General features: G+C 45.6%; 1 protein-coding gene across 5 annotated transcripts in view; it reads right to left on the reverse strand.

The window, feature by feature from the left end:
* FLI1 (Fli-1 proto-oncogene, ETS transcription factor) overlaps positions 1 to 20,063 on the reverse strand; it is an 89,302-nt gene that overhangs the window by 64,509 nt on the left and 4,730 nt on the right. The window contains exon 1 of one of the 5 annotated variants that reach the window (XM_063355098.1): positions 10,985 to 11,192. The exons of the other annotated variants lie outside the window; for them this stretch is intronic. Within the exon in view, the coding sequence (XP_063211168.1) occupies positions 10,985 to 11,002 (18 nt within the window). The 5' untranslated portion in view covers positions 11,003 to 11,192. Of the gene's footprint in view, positions 1 to 10,984; positions 11,193 to 20,063 lie in introns of those variants that run through there. 5 annotated transcript variants of the gene reach the window in all.

Genomic DNA, 20,063 nt, shown 5'->3' on the forward strand with positions numbered 1-20,063 from the left:
GGGGTTCCTATAACTGTAAAGCTGGGTTTCGGATGCCCTGCAGAAACCAGCAAAGCAGACAGAGACCGGTGTCATCTTTAATACTGACATGCAGAAACCGTGTGTCCCGGGCATGAGTTTGTTGGGGCTCAGGGTTATAAGTGGATCTCCCTTTTCCCTACCAAAAATAATATGACGTGGTCATGCATATTGGGTAAGTTTTTTACACAGCTTTCCGTGTAACACTACTCAAAATCCAGGGGACCCAGTATTATTGTCAAGGGGAGGACAGAGCTGCTTTTCAGAAGAAAAGGGACTAGAAAAATGTGGCCAAGCCCTGTTCCATATCTTCCTCTGTAAAATTTCTGCGTGGGTAAGAAGTAATACTTTTCAGTCTGGACCTGTCCGTGCTCCCTCTTCCACTTTATGCAACGCAGAAGGCAGATTGCAGCACAAAAACAGCGTACTGTGAGATTCTGCACAGACGCTCGATCTGCGGCAGGACGGCGAGGAGCTGGAGCTTGGGCCACATGCCATTGCAATGGTAGCAGCTTCCCTTCGGCTTACGAGAGACGGCTCAGATTTCAAGTACAATCTTAGTGTCACAAGGGAATTCACGATCACTCGGAGAAAATGTAGCACGCACAAAATTTGCACACACACTTGTCTGGTAAAAAATGGGATTCAGAAGAAATATGTGCAATTAAAACCACCCCAGATTCTGATAAGACACACTGGTTTTCTCTGTGCCTTAGTTCCTCACTGAACGTAAGATCATTCTTTCTCTTGTCACAGTGGAGCTGTTACAGACAATGTTAGTAATATTTGCAGGATGGTGCTGAGAGTTCTCGCCTAACAAATCACTTCAGTGCGTGCTTATTTTAAAGCCCGGTTGGTTCTAATGAAGTCAGATGCATTATTTTATGGCTCTTAGAAATATCACCAAAATACAAATATTTGTGCTGTGGAAAGATGTGCATATTAGATCTAATTAAGGAAGGACATTACCACGCATGGCACACGAATTTTGTGAGGAAGTTCAGGTTAGGAGTGTCATTATCAGAAAAATTATTCTTCCTGCAGCAAACCGTCTCTGAAGGACCACGAGTTACACAGACTGTACTCCAGATTCTCAGTATGCCTCAAAGACACCCACAGCAACCGTGATACCTACTCAAAATAGCTTTCATTCTTTTGGGATCAATTTATAAGTGGCAATCTATCCGGCTTTTGGGCTTGTACACGTATCACTGATTTCTGGCTCTAGTGATTTTTCTGTGTATCAGTGGTAAAACCCAAGTAAGTGTGTTTAAGGTCCACCCTCTGCTCCAAATCCCTGAGCAATTGTAACACCAGCGACTTGTGAACAGCCACCAGGACTCTTTGCATCTCTGATGGTGACTTGCTGAGTGACCAGTTGCTTCCTGCATTTCATCTCCTAGTTTTTTGCCTTTTTTTTTACTTTGTGGGCTTAGATTATAGGCTTATTCCACCTACGTGCCATGCTTCGTCTTGGTGGGAGCCTCTAGGGACAACTACCATAATAGAAGGAATTAATCATACGAGTCATGACTTCTGGTTCTAATCAGGAGTCAGTCCTAAAGGCTGATCTGCAACACGACCCTCATGGACAAATCCTCAGAATTTAATAGGGATTAAATCAATGGAGTTTTTATGGAAATTGAATTATACTGTATAGAAATTGTTCCATAAACAGAACACAGCAGAAAAGGCGAAACTTCCTTGATTTTACAGAAGGGATATAATTTTCTGACACCTTTCCCTAGGTAATCCAAAGTTATTTGATAAAAAATGACATTTTTCAATGTAAAGGCATAGGATTTTGTTACTACATGAGAAAACCTCAAGTCACTATACTGAAACCTGCAGAAAGACAATTCTGTAGGAGGGCAATGATGTTAATTCTTTTCCTTGCTTAAAGTAACATAGCTCCTGCTCCTCCCTTAGGCTTGGGTGAGCAGGGCTCCCTGGAAACTCTGCCTTCTTGTTAGCTGATGTGCTGCAGTAATCCTCTGCTGCTCAGTCTGCTTTAACCACTGCCTACCTAGCCACCCTTTTCAAGTTTACATACCACAGACATACATCAAGGCATATATAAAAAACAGGCCAAGCCCAGAATCTTTTACCCGATTCCGTATTCTACCATTCCTGAATGTTGTTGGTTCGGATAAATGAACCTTGGATATGAGCTACCTATTCTGGAGAGGCTGAACTTGCAAATTCACTTTGCCTCCACATGCAGATGGCCAACAGGCAGTGCAACTTGCAGTATCCCCTCTCCTTTCTAAGTCTGCTGAGCTCTGGTGCATGAACAAATTTCACTGTTTCAGTGGGAATTTGCAGTTATCCAGTGTATATTTCTCAGAATCAGGTCCATGTTTGCACTTAACCCTGTGCTAACATATAACTCCATACTTTGTAGTTGCTTTAGTTGTGTTCAGAAGCACTTCTATAGGCATCTACTCAGTCCTGATCTGAGATCACGTTCCTCTACCTGAACAAGAAGACAAGTGATTCTTGTCATTCAAGTGAACAAGAACTCGTGATTCTTATAAAGAAAAAGCATCAGCTCTGACATGCAGAGATTACGAAAGGACGGCGCATCTCAGCAAAAGTATGCTTGTCAGCTGCGGGGGGGCAATAGCTGGGGAAAAGTGGTGCTTTTCCCAAGGGACAGGCTCCTTACTGCGTGGCATAATTTGGATATTGAATCTTTGAATCTTGCATATCCATATTCCTAATGTGATTGGCAGGATGGAAATAGAACTGCAGCCCCATAACAGCTAAAGGAAAAATAGTTGCAGGAAGAGAGTAACTGCCATTCGGTGTCGTGGTTTTAGAGAATCATTTCTGTTAAAACGTACAGGGCTGCCAGTTCTAGTATGTACTATGGCAATGCCATCCGTACTGTATACGTGTAACTATTTTGGGGAGCATTTCTGCCAGTGACCTACATATTTCAGGACACAAAGTTCCAGATTCAAGTTCAAATACCAAATAAGTTCACACATACAAGCCTGTGCAAATCAATGAGATCTCAACACCTGATTATTTGCTTTAGCAGAACATTAAAACTCCTGTATCTCTAGTAACATGCAGAGTCTTTGGCTGAGATTTTCCTTTTCTGCTTTACTTTGGTGGACTAGAGCATGGTGGCTGCCCGCTGCTCTGGAAGTGGCTTCATTTCAACAGCGACACGGTTCTTGGCCCTCCGCAGCTGGCAATGCAAAACTCAAGTAGATATGAAGAGGGCACTATCACTCTAGGCAGCCTGACTCAGAGACTGGGAAGAAAAAAAATAAAAGGCAAATGTTCGATGCTAACATTATATGGAGTCCCAAAGAGATTTGGAACAGGAGCAGCGGAGGAGTTACAGTTTCCTTTGTTCTGTTAAAAGGAAAAAGGAAACACATCAGGAAACCAGACTGTGGAGCACAGGAAGTCTCACTTTGGCTGATAAAAAGGAACTGATGTGAGGTTGGTTCGGATGCAGTTATAAGTCAATCAAGCTTGGAACAACAAGAAGAGCTATTCAGAAGAAACCAGAGAGCCAAATTCTGCTCTTAGCTGTTAAAAGGGTATTTTAACCTCTCCTAATCTTTTCCTTATCTTCTTTTTTAAAAGAAAGCTGCTATAAAAAACGTTCAAGTAAGAATTTTCTCATCGTACAAAAATCGGTTTCCCGAACTCACCACACCTTCCACTGACCCCACCATACCTCACTCCAGTTTCTTTTTTTCACTCATCAACCAACATAAAAAACTGTATTCTTGCTGATTTATCTCCTCCCCTCAGATCAAAACCAGCATTAGTTAAGAAGGGCGGCTTTTTGCTGAGTGAGAAATCAGCAAATGACTAATTAAAGGCTCTCCTGCCCGTTATGTTATTTTCACTCCCTCTGCATGATTGACAAGTGGGGACCAGTATGCTAACGTTCAATTCCTGGGTGTGCAGCTTTGTCAGGCTGGGGTGTGGGAGGGTTATATATTTTTATATATTTTTTTAATTGTTTCTTGCACCTTTACAGTCCTGTGATCAGTTGAGTCTATGCTGGGACAACAGGAACAAGGTATACGCAAATAAACCAGTAAGCTTAGCTATATCCATGGCATTTGCTACAGGAGCCTCTTCTGAGCTGTGTTTCTAACTGTATTTTAGAAAATATTCAGGAGAAGAAAGGTTGCTTGATACACATGAAGAGCCAGGGTCAATTTCTTTACAGTGTCATACCAATGCTGAAGAGAAGCAAAGGCTGAGATTTTACAAGACGCCTGTGGGATTTAGCCTTACTTCTCCCATCTATTTCCAGTGAGAGTTGTATATTCAATGCCCCTTCACCAGTTTTGCAAATCTTAATCAACATGTTTACATACAGAATCAAAATACTTTGTTAGCACCTAGCAAGCAGACTGGTTTTCAGAGGGAAGAGTTACCTTCGAAAGCTAATAAAGAGTTACAGGCTGCCAGTACCTTTACAGATCAAGCTGCTTGCTGAGTTAGATAAATATGCACTTACATACCTATTTTTAGGGCTCTGGCTTCAAAACATGGAGGCAAAACAGAATTAGATGCATCAAAGTGTTTCTAGTATCCAATACTGATGGTCCCTGTCAGGTCATTATTTCAAAGTTTTGGTGCTATTTGCCACTGGAGAAACAGAAGGTTTATACTTAAATGTCTTCAACGGTGACATATAGTAACATACATCCCTTTTGTTTAGGTCTCTGTCTTACAGCTAAAGGAAAAGCTTTTGGTAGCGGAGGTGAGGGAGGAGGGAGGTAACGTTTGTGGCTTTACTACAAGAGACGGGTTTCTCGATCAGTGTTACTAGCTGTGAAGATACGCATCAGTAATTATGTGGCCTGGGTAATGAGAGGAAGAAAGAAAATAAGCAGTAGATGCATTAACATTTTGCAGCCTTTGATATCTGGAACTCAGTAAAGTGGATTAGATATTGTCCTGCACTATATATTGCTGTTTATATCAGCACAATTTAGGTTGGTGATGTTACTTGATTGGCACCCTGACTGCCGGGGCGTCTGTGATGACACAGCACGCAGGTTAGCAAAGACTTAGGTCTGCCATCAGGCGAATTATTTCCAGAAGGAGGCAGAAAACCACATTTGCGTGGTGATATTTTAGTCTGTATTTTCAAAAACAGCTATAAATATGCACTCACAGCCTTGTAAGAAAACATTTGTTCGCTCAGAAAGTGTTCTTAGGCATCACCCATGGAAGTGTGACAGGGCTTTGTGTAACCGAGGAGTGCACTGCAGGCAGCTCTTTTTACATGCCAGTGCTACATATGCATTGTGCGCTTATGTTCACATGTGCCTGAGAGCACATGGGAGGCACAGACACTGGAAATAGATCTGTTGTTCAATTCAGAACAAAAGATCTAAAGAGAATTTTACATTTGGGGGGAAAAGTTGGCTTCAAACCAAGTTGTAGAACTAAGCTTAATGTATTAGACCAGTTTTTTCTAGGCGAGCCATGCACACATTCATGCACTCTCTAGTACTAGCACCATGCTTCTGCAGCATTAGGTGTTTAGCAAACCCACAAATATCTGAAAGTCTGAAATTAAGGCTCCCTTGGCTCCTTTAATTTTCCTGCTTGTGCGTGTTTGCACTGAGATGGGACATAAGGTCTTTCTTTAAGTGGTCAAGTAAACTCAAGCAGAATGAGAAACTTTCATTTTTCAAAGGCAACTTATGGGGTGCTGTAAAAGAACTTCACACGCTGATGTGTTACAGAAAAAGAATGGAAAATGCTCCGGTTCTACGTTCATAAGTTCTTGGCTTGATCCTTCTGAGAAGATGTGAACCGAAATCAAGAGGAAAGCCTTCTGTAAGGCTTCAGGAAGGAGAGACCTGAAGAAAATAAACTCTGCTTCCTGCAAAAATTGCTACAAATGCCCTTCCCCCAGCACATCTCACCTTATCAGCTTGTCATCTAAGACATCACTTCGAGGTGCAACCTTACCCTTTGCTTCTCTTGCTTTCTGTCCCTTTCTCATAATCCCCCAGTGCACACGCTTACACACCAAGACTCCAGCAAAACTCTCCTTAGAAAAAATGCTGCAAGGAGTGATAGAAGCTGGGCCTCCCCCCGCCCCCATCTTACAGCAGGAATATCACAAAATTAAAATAAATAACTAAAATAAAAGCATGAAATCCTCAAGACATGTATGCTACTACTTAAAGTGACCACATCCTGTTAGGGTAAAATCCACAGTGGTAGAGAGAAATTATACAAGGCTCTCAGCACCTCTTTAAAGCCTCTGAGTGAAACCCCAAGTGCCTAAAATCTAAGCAGTTGGTGCTGTTTTGTTGTGTAGTAGGTTTGCAGGAACAATTATACTACAGAGCAGCAGAGCTACTCAGTTCACTGACTCCGAAATAACTTTCCCAGTGTTTTACTTGCGTAGCAAATGGGAGTTAGCACCGAACACCCCGAGCCGACAGCACCCAGCACTACGGCGTGACTCTAAGTTCATACTAAGGCAAAAGGCGCGCATTTGCCTACAGATCTGGGAGGGAAAATTAAGTAGCATTATAAAAATATCCCAGTTACAAAACATTTCTAACAGGTTTTTGCTGTTGTACATTAGAAAACCAGTATGCAATGTAAGTGTCACTTGAATAGGGACTAGGATATCAGGGAATATCATCATTTATGCCTTAGAAATTTCAGATAGTTTTGTTTAAAATTTCTTTTGAGGGACAGCAACGTGGAAAGTCTCCAGTGAGCAAACATCTTTGTGATTTATTTTTTTTTTCCCTGGTCTGGAGGTGGAGAGTCTTGCCCTAAGAGTCAATGCCTTTTTGCCAGGAAAGGCCATCTCTAAAGGGCCAAAGCCAGGGCAATTTAAAAATGGCAAAACAGACATTTAAACTTGCTCAAAAAAGAAACATGTTCTTAGTTCAAGATCTTGATGGCCAAGTTTCAGGCCGAGAGGCGAACGCCTACAGTTCACAAATGACAAGAAAACAGTGATTGCAATAGAAACCCTACCCCACCCTTTGCTATAGCAACACCAACATACAAGTTGTCTTCTCGTGGAAGGAGACAAGTATGGCTGTCATCTACTTGAGTAATGCAAAATTTTCATTGACTGTCCTTCAGATGGTCTATTTCTTATGTCCAGAACATAAGGATAAACATGTTTTCACAGGATGAAGGCAGCAGTTACACAAAATGTGCTTCTTTTATTAACAGACAGGCTTTGGCAAGTGTATTTACTGAGTGGAACTGAAACAATGAAATCAGTTTGAAACCACACCATTTGTTATTGAAAGAAAGTCCATGCATGGGCATCTTGCTGACATTAGATGCACCCTTTTTTGATTTAATTTGAGGCATTATAAACCAAACCCCACAAACATAATGTCAATTAAGTCAAAGCCGGCTGTTAACCCAAAGAAGATGTGATTTGAAGTATCTGGAGATATACAATAAAAACGTTACTGATGATTTAATATTAGCGCAAAAGTAAGGAGTCACGAGTTTCACTGGCTCCCAACCATCTTCTGCAAGTGTTGTTCACAGAATATGAACTGAATATGGAAATGAACTAACAAAGATAAATATTTGCTGCACTTCTTTCTCTATAAAAGACCTTAGAGCATTGCTCTAGAGGTCACTTTTCAAGCCAGCTGCTCCACCTGATTATTAAACAGATTATCCAAAGAATGCAGTAAAAATTGCATCCCACCACCTCAGTAAGTGATCTAATTCCAATTCCCCTCAATATAAATAATTATTTATGAAGAAATAGAGACGCATTCTAGACCCAGTGCGTTGGCTCAGCAATATCACATGTGACCTAAGTCAGTGCGTGATGGGAAAAGATGATTTACAGCCCTGAGCTGATCCCATAATATATGTTTATACACATGACATTCCCTGAGCTTTGGGTTAAAAAACTCTGAAAACAACTTCAATACGCTCTTGCGTGCAATGTCCACAAAGGATGCAAATGTAGCCCAGGATCATCCCGACAACATCTGCTCTCTGACCGTGCTCCGTTTCCCCGGGAGCGTGCAATTGTGAGCCCTTAGGACAGCTCAAGGCTACAGTGGATTTACCCCTTTACTGCAAAGTTACTCTGCAGTTGGGCAGGTTTGCAGTTAAATTATTCCCCGCATAGGGAAAACCAGCCATCATAGAGTCTGTTGTCAAAACTCTTTCTGAATGGCATGAAAAGATTAAGAGGAAAGTACAGGCACGATATTGGGAATCACAGGGTGAAGGAAGAGATGTTTATAGTAGACTGGACTCAGACTCCTCCTGCATCTGCCAAGTGTGCAGTTAAAAGTCTTTGGCTCAATTAAAATAATTAGTCTGTGGAATAGCTTTGCATGGGCTTGAAAAAACAGTGACTCGTATTTTTTAAATTTAAGACAATCACCTAGAATGCATAGCCCTCCCTCCTATCTATTCTGCGCTGCATAGCACTTATCTTCTACACAGACAGGTATATTTCTGAGTTTACAGAGAGAAGCGCTTCTTAACCATGCCAGTACACAGATTTCATCTGGTCCCTCACTGTGTTCTTGCTCTAGATAATGAAAGAGCCTTTTTATGTATGTTTCTTCCTCTGTAGTCACTTACGTGCATCTTTCTGCCGTATTATTTTCCAACCCAAACACACAGCTTTGAGAGAAATCAATGCGCACAACCTACAGGAGAGCAGACCCAAGGATACAATTGCTTTTGAATTGTTTTCCTCTGGATACAGTACAGGTTTGCTGTACTATGTCCTAGAATTTAGAAAATCTACCCTGAAGCACAGGTTATATATAGACCTCAGCACATTAAAAACATGCAAGCATCTCAAGCCACATCCTCCCCCATTGCTCTTCACCTGAGAAAAGCTAGGCAAGGTGGCCAAACCCCTTCCTTTTAGTGGTGAACTGCAGCAAATCTGTCGATGCGTGGGTGTGATATTCCTTGGGAACTCGGTCTTTTTTCTTCCCAGTAAGAAAATTTGCAAGAAACCTCAGATAATCCTGAAGGCACTACAGGAGCACTGATCTAAATGCATGGTACAGAAAAGGGGTACATGATAGAAGGAGGCAGACGGGACATGGGGACCTGCAACAACTTGCTGATGATCCTGGAATTGCTCGGTAAACGAACCCGAGAGGAGACTCCAGTGTATCTGGATCCCGTCTCTCTTAGCTCGAACAGCCAAGTTATTTCTGGCCTACAAGCAGGACAATATAGGAACAGGCTGCAGAGCAGTCAGCAGGCAGATCCAGGAGCCGGGGCAGTGACCTGGGATGCGGCTGAGTTCCTCCTTTCGCCGCAGCCTCCCCAACGTGATTGTAGGCCTAGCTGCTAAGTGTCGCAGTTCCTCATCTCCAGCCCCGGGGTGGGGGGGGTGGGTTTAGCAATAATTCTTTGCAACGGGGGGTGACTGGGGAGAGGAGGAGCTCCCTGTAGGCACCATGGGTCTGCGTGGGTCATGGGAATACTTCAGCACCTTTCAGAGCATGGGGCGGGGGGGGGGGCTCGTGGCCTGTGCAGAGAAGCAAGTCCATGTGTGCACCGCAGCAAACGTACAGATGGGAAATTTCTGCACTTTCACTGCACAATGTTTAAGGCTCCACAAATCAAAGAAGGTTGTGGTGCACTAAACGTATCCTGAATGAGGCCCAGGTTACTTTTGCTACAGATCTGAGGAGGTGGTGGGGGAGACGTGTCTTATTCCTGCCATACCTCCCAAATTTTGTGCTTTTAATGCTCCTGCTTTCTCTCCTCCTTTCCAACATTCACCCTTTCCTTCCCTCTTTCTTCCCTCTTTCCATTTTCTCTGCCTGCCCATCTCCTTCCCTCCCCCTTCTTTTGAGACCCTTCCAAAACAGTGCACTTGTCATAAGCTGCAATCTAAGGGAGAAAGTTTCAGTTCCTGCCAGTTTGCAGCTTCTTTCTCCCCAGGTCAGCAAAAAAAAAAAAAAAAAAAAAGACAAAAAAAAAAAAAGACTTTTAAGAAGAGATCAACACCCCACCCAGGCGATAGGCATCTTTCGAAATCCTCCAACCCAAAAACACACCCACAGCGTCTCTCGCTTCAAGGCTCTACTGTTCGAGCTACATCTGTACTATAGCGCTCCCTCAAGAAGAGCCCATAAGAATTGCACCAGGGTCCCCCAAAGCAAGAAAGCCAACCCTCTGCTGCCTAGGCTTTGAGAAACAGCCTGAGCCACCTCAAGGGGCTCGGAAAAGGCTTGGGTTATCTTTGCAGAGGCTGAAGGACCGGCTGGTTGGATGGGGGGGGAAAGGAGGGGGAACCACTCGCCAAGTCCCAGCAGCGTTCTCGGTTGCTCAAGGCCACCAGAGGTTGGTTATGTTCGTGGTTTTTTGCCACACTCTTTGCTTCCCCTTCCCCTTGCCTCGCCCCAAGCTAGGGTGATGTTTCTCCTCCAAACCGCCCGCCAAATCGTGCTCTCTCCCCCCCAAAAAAACCTGCTGGAGGAAACGCACAGGCGACCACCAGAACCAGCGGTGCACTTCAAGCAGGGCCGGGCGAGGAAATCAGAGGCAGGGGCTCACATCTGGGGCCGGCTCGCAGCCACTCTCCCCTCTGCCGCCCCCGAGCTCCGCTCGCCGCCGGCCCGAGCCGCCCCCCCGCTGCGCCCCGGGGCCGGGAGCTGTCACTGCCTCTGAGCCCGGCGGGTCCCTGGGGCCCCTCCTCGGCCCCCCTCCGCGGGGACTGACTGCATGGCTGGCCCCGCACAGCACCGCCGAGCGGGGTACCACGGCTCCCCCCCGGCTGCGAATCCCCCCGGGCACCGGGGAGGAGAAGGGGAGAGTCCCGACACGCCGCGGCGGAGGAGGAGGATGAGGAGGAGGAGGAGGAGGAGGAGAGACCGGCCGCTCCGGGGCGGAGGGAGGGAGCCGGACCCCAGCCCCCGCGCCCCTTCCCCGCGCCCACCCCGGGCCGGAGGGGTCCCCCAGCCCCTCCTGCCCCCCTTACCTTAATAGTGCCGTCCATCTAGAATAACTTCCAGCCGGTACCAGCAATATTCCACACATTGACCCGGTTTAGCCTGCAACCGAAGCCTCCTGAAGTTTGTTATCCTTCTCTCTCTTTTGGCTTTTCTCCCTGCCCTTCCAGCGGTTTTGCTTTTCTCTCTGGATCCCCTCTCCTCGTCTCTCCCTCTCCCTCCCTCCCTCTCGCTCTGTCTCTCTCTTTTTTTAACTTTGGTTGTTGCAGCAGAGCGAAAAAGAGACAGTTAACCGGATGAAACGTTTTTTTCTGCTAATTTTGGGAAGTGAAGTCACCGAGGAGGAAACTTTCGTCTCTCCGCTGGTCCAGCCTTCTTGATCAAAATATATATATTTTACATACAGGATATTTGCTCCATTTAGATAAGAAGGGGCAGAACAATAGCTACCTCTGTCAGCTCTTGTTTGTCGCTAGGGCAGCCAGTCCAACGCAGACCTTGCCTCGCACCCCAGACCGTATTAGCGAGCGACGTGTGTCATCCCACAGTTTAGTTTAACATGTTTTTTGCAATTTTTTTTTCTTTTGGCTGGAGCGGCTTTAGCCTGACTCACTGAATTTCCGTCTCTTCCCACAGATTTTTTTATTAATGCGTTTTCCAGTCACAGGCAAAAATTAAGGGAAGAAAACCGTAAATACAATTCGGTCGCAGCAGGCAGAAAGCAAATAAGAAGTCTGGCGATTAAAACGTATTTAAAACGTATTTCGGCCCGTCTCCTTCACGCCTCCCAGCGAGGAGCGTGAGACGTGGGTCCAGTCCCTGCCAGAAATGAGCGGTAAGTGCAATAATGCAAGACAAATGACTCCAGCAATTAAACACAGGCTGGAAACGGGGCTGCAGGAAAGCGGAGGCTCTTTTCCACTTTCACCCCTTCCCTTCCCTCCCAGTCGTCTCGAGGGCTGGGATATCGGGCTCTGAATCAAGGATACTGGGGTGGATGAAGTCTATCCATTTCACTTCAGGGACTGGAAGTACCTTCCCCAGCCTCCTCTCACAGTGCAAGTTTCTCGCTAAGCTGTTAAAACCCCACTCGGGGGGAAAAAAACACTTTATAAGCTAAAAATGACAAAAAATTACAATAATTGTCAGATCAGCTGAATTTTCCGTTCCCGGATGCCGTGTCAGAATGGGCACTGCAAAAACCCAACCACCAGCCCTTAAATCTCATTTTAGACCTGACGAGCCCTTTGACGTGCAATTCTCTCTTTCATTCAAACGGGAGCGATCACCAGAAAAGAAACGCGCTTTCCTTTTTCCGGGAAAGGCTGAAACCCTCCAAAGGACCCGAGGAAAGGAGACAATACCCGCCTGTCCAGCTCACCCGCTTCCCCCCACCCCCTTGCAAAAATAACAAGCAGCTAACAGCGGAACACATCATGCAACACTTTGGGCGTCCTTTATTCCCCACTTCTGCAAACTGCTGCAGCCCGAGGAAAAGAGCAGAGGGTGGAATAAAAGGAGGGTGAAGCCAAGAAAGAAAAGTGTCAAGGCAGGAGGACACTCCTGCACGTCAGATCTCTCGGTGGAGAGGATTACCTTGTCCAGTGCCAGTTGTGTCCAGTCTTTTTGTTTCCCCCTGTCTTTAGTCCAACCACGGGGGAGGGGAAGGGGGGGGGATAAAAATTATATCCAAAGTTATTCTGCACCCGCCCCTTCCAAAAGGGAAATGCAATAATGCCACTAGTGTTTCTACTCGGCTCCGGCAGAGATGCCTTATTAATACTTTATTTCTCCAAGACCGAAGCTGGCAGGAGAGAGCTGTAGATCCCCCTTGCCCCTCCCTCCCCTCCCTCCCCCTCCTCTGAAATTAGCCTCATCAATTCAGCTACAATTTTTCAGTTCAGATGCAGACACGGGACTGAACGTGACCAGACCTGGAGGTTTTGGCTTGCTGCTTGCCAGCGATTGAGGCCGTCTGCAGCCAGGAGGTGAAGCGGGGGGGGGGGGCGTTGGGGGGGAGCAGAGGGGACAGCCCGACCGCCTTCCCTCTCCCCCCACTCCCGTCCTCCCCCTGTCTGCTTTACAATCCAGGGGTCTGCGCTGGGGTCCCCGGAGAGCAGCACATCTGGATGCTGCTAGCGGGGTCAGGTCCCCCCTTGCCTAGGGCCACAAGAACTGGAGTTCAATTAAAAGAAATCACGGTTAACCCTTTGCTTCCCTCATTACTCTTTCTTTTTCCCTGCCCTCTCTCTCCCCCCGCGCCGCAAATACTCTCTTCTCCACCCCCCCTTCAGCTTTACCACATGGCAGGCTGCTGCAGCAACAAGAAAAGCAAGAGGTTAAAGGGAAGAGTGAAACGCATCCTTTCAAAACCCAAATGGTTTCCTCTCTAGACAACATTCTCTACCAACCCCGAAAAACAACGGGGGTGGGGGGTGAGGGAGAGGACAGGCTGAGGATCTTAACCGCGAAAGGAAGGGAAAAAAATACCCTGGAAGGAGCCTCTGTCATCCACGGACCTCACAGCGCATTTTGTTTTTAGGCTGCGTGACCGACAGGTCTTGGACGGAGAGAGAAAGGCGGGGAGGTGAGAGCGGCAGGGAGAAACCACCTGAAAACCTGCCCGGTTTATGCGAGAAGAGCCCAACATTTGTAAAAACAGCCTTTCCCCAGCTCCGGGCTCAAGAGACAAACAAGTCCGGCACTCGCAGCGGGTCTCCAGTGCTCCCAGACCCTGGAAGATGTCAAACAGATCCTCCTCCATCGCACCTAGAGATATTTTAGGAGCCCTACTCTGCATTTTATTGCCAGACGGGCACCACGACCCCCAGGGGCTTATTTTGCATGTCTGAGGATGACTCGAAACGAAGCTTGTTCGGGTCACTTGTTAGATCGGGTCCATCAGGGTTGTGTTTGGTCTAAAATGAGATTTGCGAAGAGTCCAAGAGATAAGGTAATGAGCGAAGTTGTTAAACATTGCAACAGACAAGCCGAACAATCTATTATTTTCCTCCCAAATAATGCAACAATAGAACCTTTGCTTCATCTTCCCACCACCACCAAAAAAGAAAAAAACAAACAAAAAAAACCAAACACAAAACCAAACCACCACAACAACCACCCCTGAAGTTATCTCAAACTTTTTGGAAAAGGCTGGAATATTCATAAACTCCGTGCGCCAAGCTCTGAATCATCCTAGGTGATTGTTCAGCGACTTTGGGTATTTAACTGTTTGAGAGGGAGGGAGCAAAGCCAGGCAGGGGAAAGCAAAGCCACCGCCGGGCACGGTGCTGATCAATGTGCGCAACTTTTAATCTCATGCGCAACTTTTGGATGCATATGTATATACAGTAAAGGAATTATGATCTGTTTAATGTGGTTACCACCAGACATCTGGAAAATCATTTGATCTTGGCAACCACGGAAGATTTCAAATGCTTACATTGGGACAGGCTGGTAGAAATCGGTTGCTTCTCAATTATTTTTTTTTTTCACTCCGCTTATGAATGAAACGAAATACTTGACCCAAGCTTTTAATTAGTTCAATATTGATCTCAAGCGTTTGGTATGTCCCCACCTCCTCTTTTCGTCCTTATAATTGGGTTACACCGACTGCAGCCTCACACGGAGAAGGTGAAAACGCCGATTGAAATTAATAGGGACACTCTGGGGGTAATTTGGCCCGTGACTATTTCACGTCCAGTATCAAAGGAGTTAAGCCCTCGGCGTAGTTCAATGCCAGTCCTTCGCGGGACTACATAACCTCCAAAATGTGGATTTTCTGTCTGTAATTCACGCGGGATTAGTGGTCATCACTTCATAATTAAAACCGTCTAGTTATTCTATAGGAATAAACATAATGAAAACCTTCCCGGGCCTCAGTTGCAGGTTAGAAATATTCTTTTCGGAGGATGGGAAAGGGGATTGGCTTATTTCACCCTCTCTTACCCGAATAGCATCAGCTGAGCTCTCGTTAACCCCCAGCCTGGGGTTGTCGCTTTGAACTAACGCGGTAAAAAGGGGGGGGGGGGGGGGGGGAGAGCCCCAGAAACAGGCAGCCACGCCTTGACTTTGTCGCTAGAAAGTGGCTTATTTCCCACTAACTACCCACTAACTGTGACAAGGTGTCCTCTTTTTTTAAACTAGCTCTCTCTATATAAATTTACACACACATACCTTGCACTAGGTATACTGTGTTTGTGTATCATATATAAAAAACTTCCTATATATTCTCTCATCTATAAACGGATTTACAATATTTACCATCATTCTTTGCCCGGAGCTGTATTTGCAGAAGGCCACGGTCTATTCTGCTCCAGTCTGTCCTAGAGGGAAAATCTCCACCAACTTTAGTGAATGTGTAAAATTTCCGGGTCTGAGTTTCCTCTGGCACCGACTCCGTTGCAGAATGAAAAACGCAATGTGTTTTGTTTATTTTCTAAACCCACGTTCTTACAAGCAAAAAGGCCAAACTACAGCTCTGGGATTTGATCCCCAGAAACGAATCCCAATTCTAAACCCAAGTAATTGGGCAAGCCGCTGCTTTTCAGCTAGCAATAAAAAGGAATCAGTAGCGTTTTCCAGCCCCGCAACTGAAGGATCGGGTCCCTCCTACCTCTTGGTGCACAGGAACAGCCCATGGGATTTGGGAACTTGAAACTGGAAAGTTATTCACTGCTAATCGGTACTAAGTAAAACATAATGTCTTAAAAGTGGTGTGGAGAAGATGCAGTAGCTTTGAAGCTGCATCGCAATTAGGCGAAGAGCTGGGTAAGCAGTGTCCTGGCTAGTTTTATTTGAGCTCCATGTCCCAATAAAACAGCCCCCGCCCTCCCTTCCTCCCCCATCCCGCAATTATTGAAAAGCTAAGGCACAAAAAAACAAAAATACTGAAGGCCAAAAAAACAGACTGCAGTGCACTAGCTCCAAACGTCTGGCCCCTCGCTTGAGGCCATAATTAATTTGAGATTTATTTTTATTGGAGAACCCAGTCTCGTCTGACCTTAGCCAAACAAGACTTCAGCTAGACCCTTGATGCGCTTGAATGGAACAGAATATTTCTCTCTAACTTCTCTTCAGGCGTCCGTGCCTGCTTTGAATTTGTTCCCTCAGACTTCATATATTTGGAGATTTGCAGGAAAGATTTAAAGCATTTTTCCCCCTTAGCATTCACTTTCTTGTTCTTCCCTTTTTGCTCCCCTTCCCCTCCACACCTCCCCTCTTTCTAAACACAGGACTGGGAGAGCATAGGAAAGGCTGGAATACAAAATTCCCTGGATCCAGCATATTGGTGGGGGGCGTTTTTCTGTAAATCGTGAAAGAATGGAGCCATTGGAAGGTTGCAGAGTTGGGGAGGGGGGGTCGGTTGCTTGAATGCTGCTAGGGGCAGGAGTCACTGTAAAAGCTTATCCCTTGTGCCCGAGCGCCTGGTTTATTTTAGAAAGATCCAACATGCAGCATTTCCAGGAAAGAAACAGCGTTTCTCCCACCTTTTCCACCCAAACTCAAACGGTGTCTTGAAGGCAAAGAGGGGAAGAACGAGCGCCAGCCCTTCCCCACGCAGGGGACACGTCAGGCTGGACACGGGAAGGGGAAAAGGATTTTTCTATTTAAAATAAGAGAGGTAGGTGCAAACAAGAACTAAATCCTTAAGCACCAAGTTGTCATAAGGCATTAATCAATGACTTGCTAAAGTCTAACAACTTAGCAGCGGTTCTGCCTGAAGAAATGAGCGTCAGAAAATAAAAAAAATAAATAAAAAAAAAAAAAAAAAGAGAGAGAGAGAACGATTCGGTGTATACGTAGATTAATCATCACGAAGTATGAGAATGACCTAAGAGCTCAGTGCAGCTTCTGCCCGCTCTACCCCTGCCGGCAAAGCTGCTGCAATTCCCACCTTCCCACCCGACCCCGTCTGGGAGGAACTGAAATTCTGCGGGACGCAGGAATTTCCAAAGAAAAAAAAAAAAAAAAAAAAAAAAGGAGGCAGAAATGGATGCGCTAGAGGATGCTCTCAGTTCGAACTGGGGAAAAAAAAAGCAGTCCATGAAGGCTTTGGTTTTCCCTTTTCTGCCAGGCTAAGGCTCTCTAGCTGTTCTTAAGAGCGTGGGGCAGGTTTCTGTCTGCTCCACACAGCCGCATTCCCAGCATCCATGCATCCCTGAGCACCTGCGGGATGACACCCGTGCAGCGCCTTCCCCTCGGTTATTCATCAGGCACCATCTCGGCGGCGAGACTTCTCTTGTAAAAAAAAAATAATAATGAAATAACGGGATATTCTTTCCTTGCAACCTGCCCCCGAGCAGCCTCTAGCCGCTACTGTTCATCGGGAAAGATAACCTGTCTGTGTCAGGGTTTGTCAACAGCTTTCGTATTGCTCACTCCAAAGAAAATCTCACTGCTTTGTCCTTAAAAAAAAACTTTAAAACCCCTCTCTTCAGGGCTTCTGTAAACTTTCCAGGCAGAGTAAAAGCAAGAACAAACCAAATATTGTTTCCAGCCACTCAGACTATTTTTGCCTTCATGAATATGCTTCTTTGTACGGTACCACAAACGTTATGGCTGCATGAAATCCATTTTTAAAGCCAGAAGTCCCGCGCTTGCACGGTGGCTCCTCCCTGGAGGAAAGTCCACGGTCCAAGGTCTGGGCTGGAGAGCATTTTCCACACAAGCTCGCAAAAGGGACCACGCAGTTCCCCAAAACTCCGCAGGAGTCGGAATGGGGAGCAGGCACGCTGCCTCCCCAAGGAGCTTCGGGTCCGCGGGGATCCAAGGCGTCCCAGCACCTTACCTGAGCAGCTTCTGGGGAACTGCCTTAAACATCCCCCCTGGGGAGACCATTTTAAATACCATCCCCAGGCACGGCAGAGGAAAGGAGGGGAAAAGCAGGGGTGATGCCAGGACACCCGCTCCCGCGTGATGGGAGGCATTGCCGTCCTCTCCTGCACCGGCCAAGGGACTTTACCCACAGGTAAAGCCTCAAGCTGGCAGGGCTGGTACCTGGAAAAGGGGCTCCAGGGGGAGGGAGTTCACCCCGGGATGCTCAGGCGCTGCCTTGGGGAGGGCAGGAGCTGTATTTACAAGCTGGGGAACCGAAAGCAGAAACACTGACTTTCTCTTGGCGAGGAGGGGACTGACAGAAGAGGAGATAAGTGCTTGGATGTTGCCGAAGGGCATAAGAAAAGAGCACACCCCCAAAATTATTCTTGTACCGCCTTTACACACATATTAAACCACAAACTGGCAGTGCAGAAGTGGAGCAAAGACTGCTGCGGCCCGAAGTAGCTTGTGGCAATGGTAATAATTAAAAATTCAGTATTGAGAGGTCATGTTGCTTTGCTTATAGCTCTAATCCTTTCCATATCCCTACAGTCAGGATTCCAGTGCTGTCTTTTAAAATTTAATTTCCCAATTATATTACATGTCTCATTCTCTAAAGTCAAATACTCATGTTTAGATGAGATTAGCACCCTCTGATATACTGTAAATTATTAAGTACTTGCAGATCAGTAAGTCCCATAATGGTATAAGGAATAGAAATACTTTATCAGTTATGCAGACTAAACCAGTCGGGATCAAAATGATTTTTTTTTTATATTTATGATTTCCTACCTCTCTATTGTGTTAAGGCCCATAACAAAAAGTGTGTAGGAGAGAGGAAAACGGGCAGTCCTGTCAGTAGGTTATACAGGATCTTTTGACAGTGCTTTAGATACAGATCCGTATGTCCTATGTGGTTGTGATGTAAATCAAGGTTACAACACCGAGAAGCTGAACTTTGCCAGTATGACTCAACATAAACCATCCTTGTTAAAACAAACCATCTTAAAAATGAAATCCTCCTCTTCCTCCTCCAGTCACCTAGGCCCAACCCTCCCCTTTGCATTTTGAAAGCCATGGCAAGAAAAACAAAGTGGCCTGAAGGTGGTCATAGGCTATTTTGTACCCCAGGGGTATTATGACAGTGAATTTATTCCTCCTGGGAGCTCCTGTGAAACACCCTGACAGCAACCCCCTCTCAGTTACAACATACAGAGATGAGGCATTTTTCTGCAGAAGGCACAGTATAAACAAAGTTTATATACATGATGCATTTGTGGGCGAGGATTTATAGAAGACGTTGATCCCAATCTTGCTTTTTCTACTGTGTAATGGGGGTAGTGTATGCATCGTCAGCTGAGATCCCCTGAAAGTAACAAATAAAATATTTCTCCCTCCCACAAGACAAGTAAATAAGTTTTTCTGGAGAAGGAATGACATGAAAGAAAATAATAATAAAAAAAGACCTGGGAAGAAAGAGGAATTGGAACTCAACCTCCTGCTTTTCAATCTTGCTCACCACAACTTGGTAAGTCCTCAAAGATCAGTGTGGGGAAGCAGGAAAGAGAAGGCAGGTGCTGTCTAAATCCAAACAGTGCCTTGTTCTTACACAGCACTTTCATCCACACTTTAAAGATGAAGAAGTGGAGGAACAGAGAGTTGAAGTGTCTTGCTCAGGAACACCAAGCCCACCCCAGCAGGTCTGGGATCCGTATCCATGTTTCCCAACCATCTGCCTAGATCGTTAGTCAAGCCCATCTCTTCTACAAATCAGCCAGTCACAGGCAGAATGTCTCTGCTGGCTCTGGATGCATTCGAGTCAGTGGAAACTCTCACTAAACTCGGAGGGGCCAGAGATTGACCTAACCCATATGTTTAAGGCTCTGATTCTCCTGAATTTAAGCATGTTTCTACTTTTAAAAACACTCTCACTGATCTGAATGAGCTACCCAGGTACCATTTTGCACCCCTGGTACTGGGCTGCCCAACTTAAAACTTTTAAGAGTCAATAGGAGATATTTGCTTTGTCTTCAGAGGACTTTGGATCAGTCCTAAGAGACTTCTGTCAAAATCCTGTTGAGTTTTTTTAAGCATGGGAACAGGTCATTTCCCCAATGACATTAGTGTGAATGAAACTTTACAGACAAAATACCAAAGACATGGTCCTTGCCCAAAATAACGGCAGCTGATGATGAAGGGTTGTAATAAAAGGCAGAGTTCAGCACTACACAACTCGCTTATCCCTCCACTGCAGAAACACTGGATATAAGTTCAGCCTGAGGAGTTCTT

This window comes from Chroicocephalus ridibundus, chromosome 18 (assembly GCF_963924245.1).
Source record: "Chroicocephalus ridibundus chromosome 18, bChrRid1.1, whole genome shotgun sequence".
NCBI classification, from domain to species: domain Eukaryota; kingdom Metazoa; phylum Chordata; class Aves; order Charadriiformes; family Laridae; genus Chroicocephalus; species Chroicocephalus ridibundus.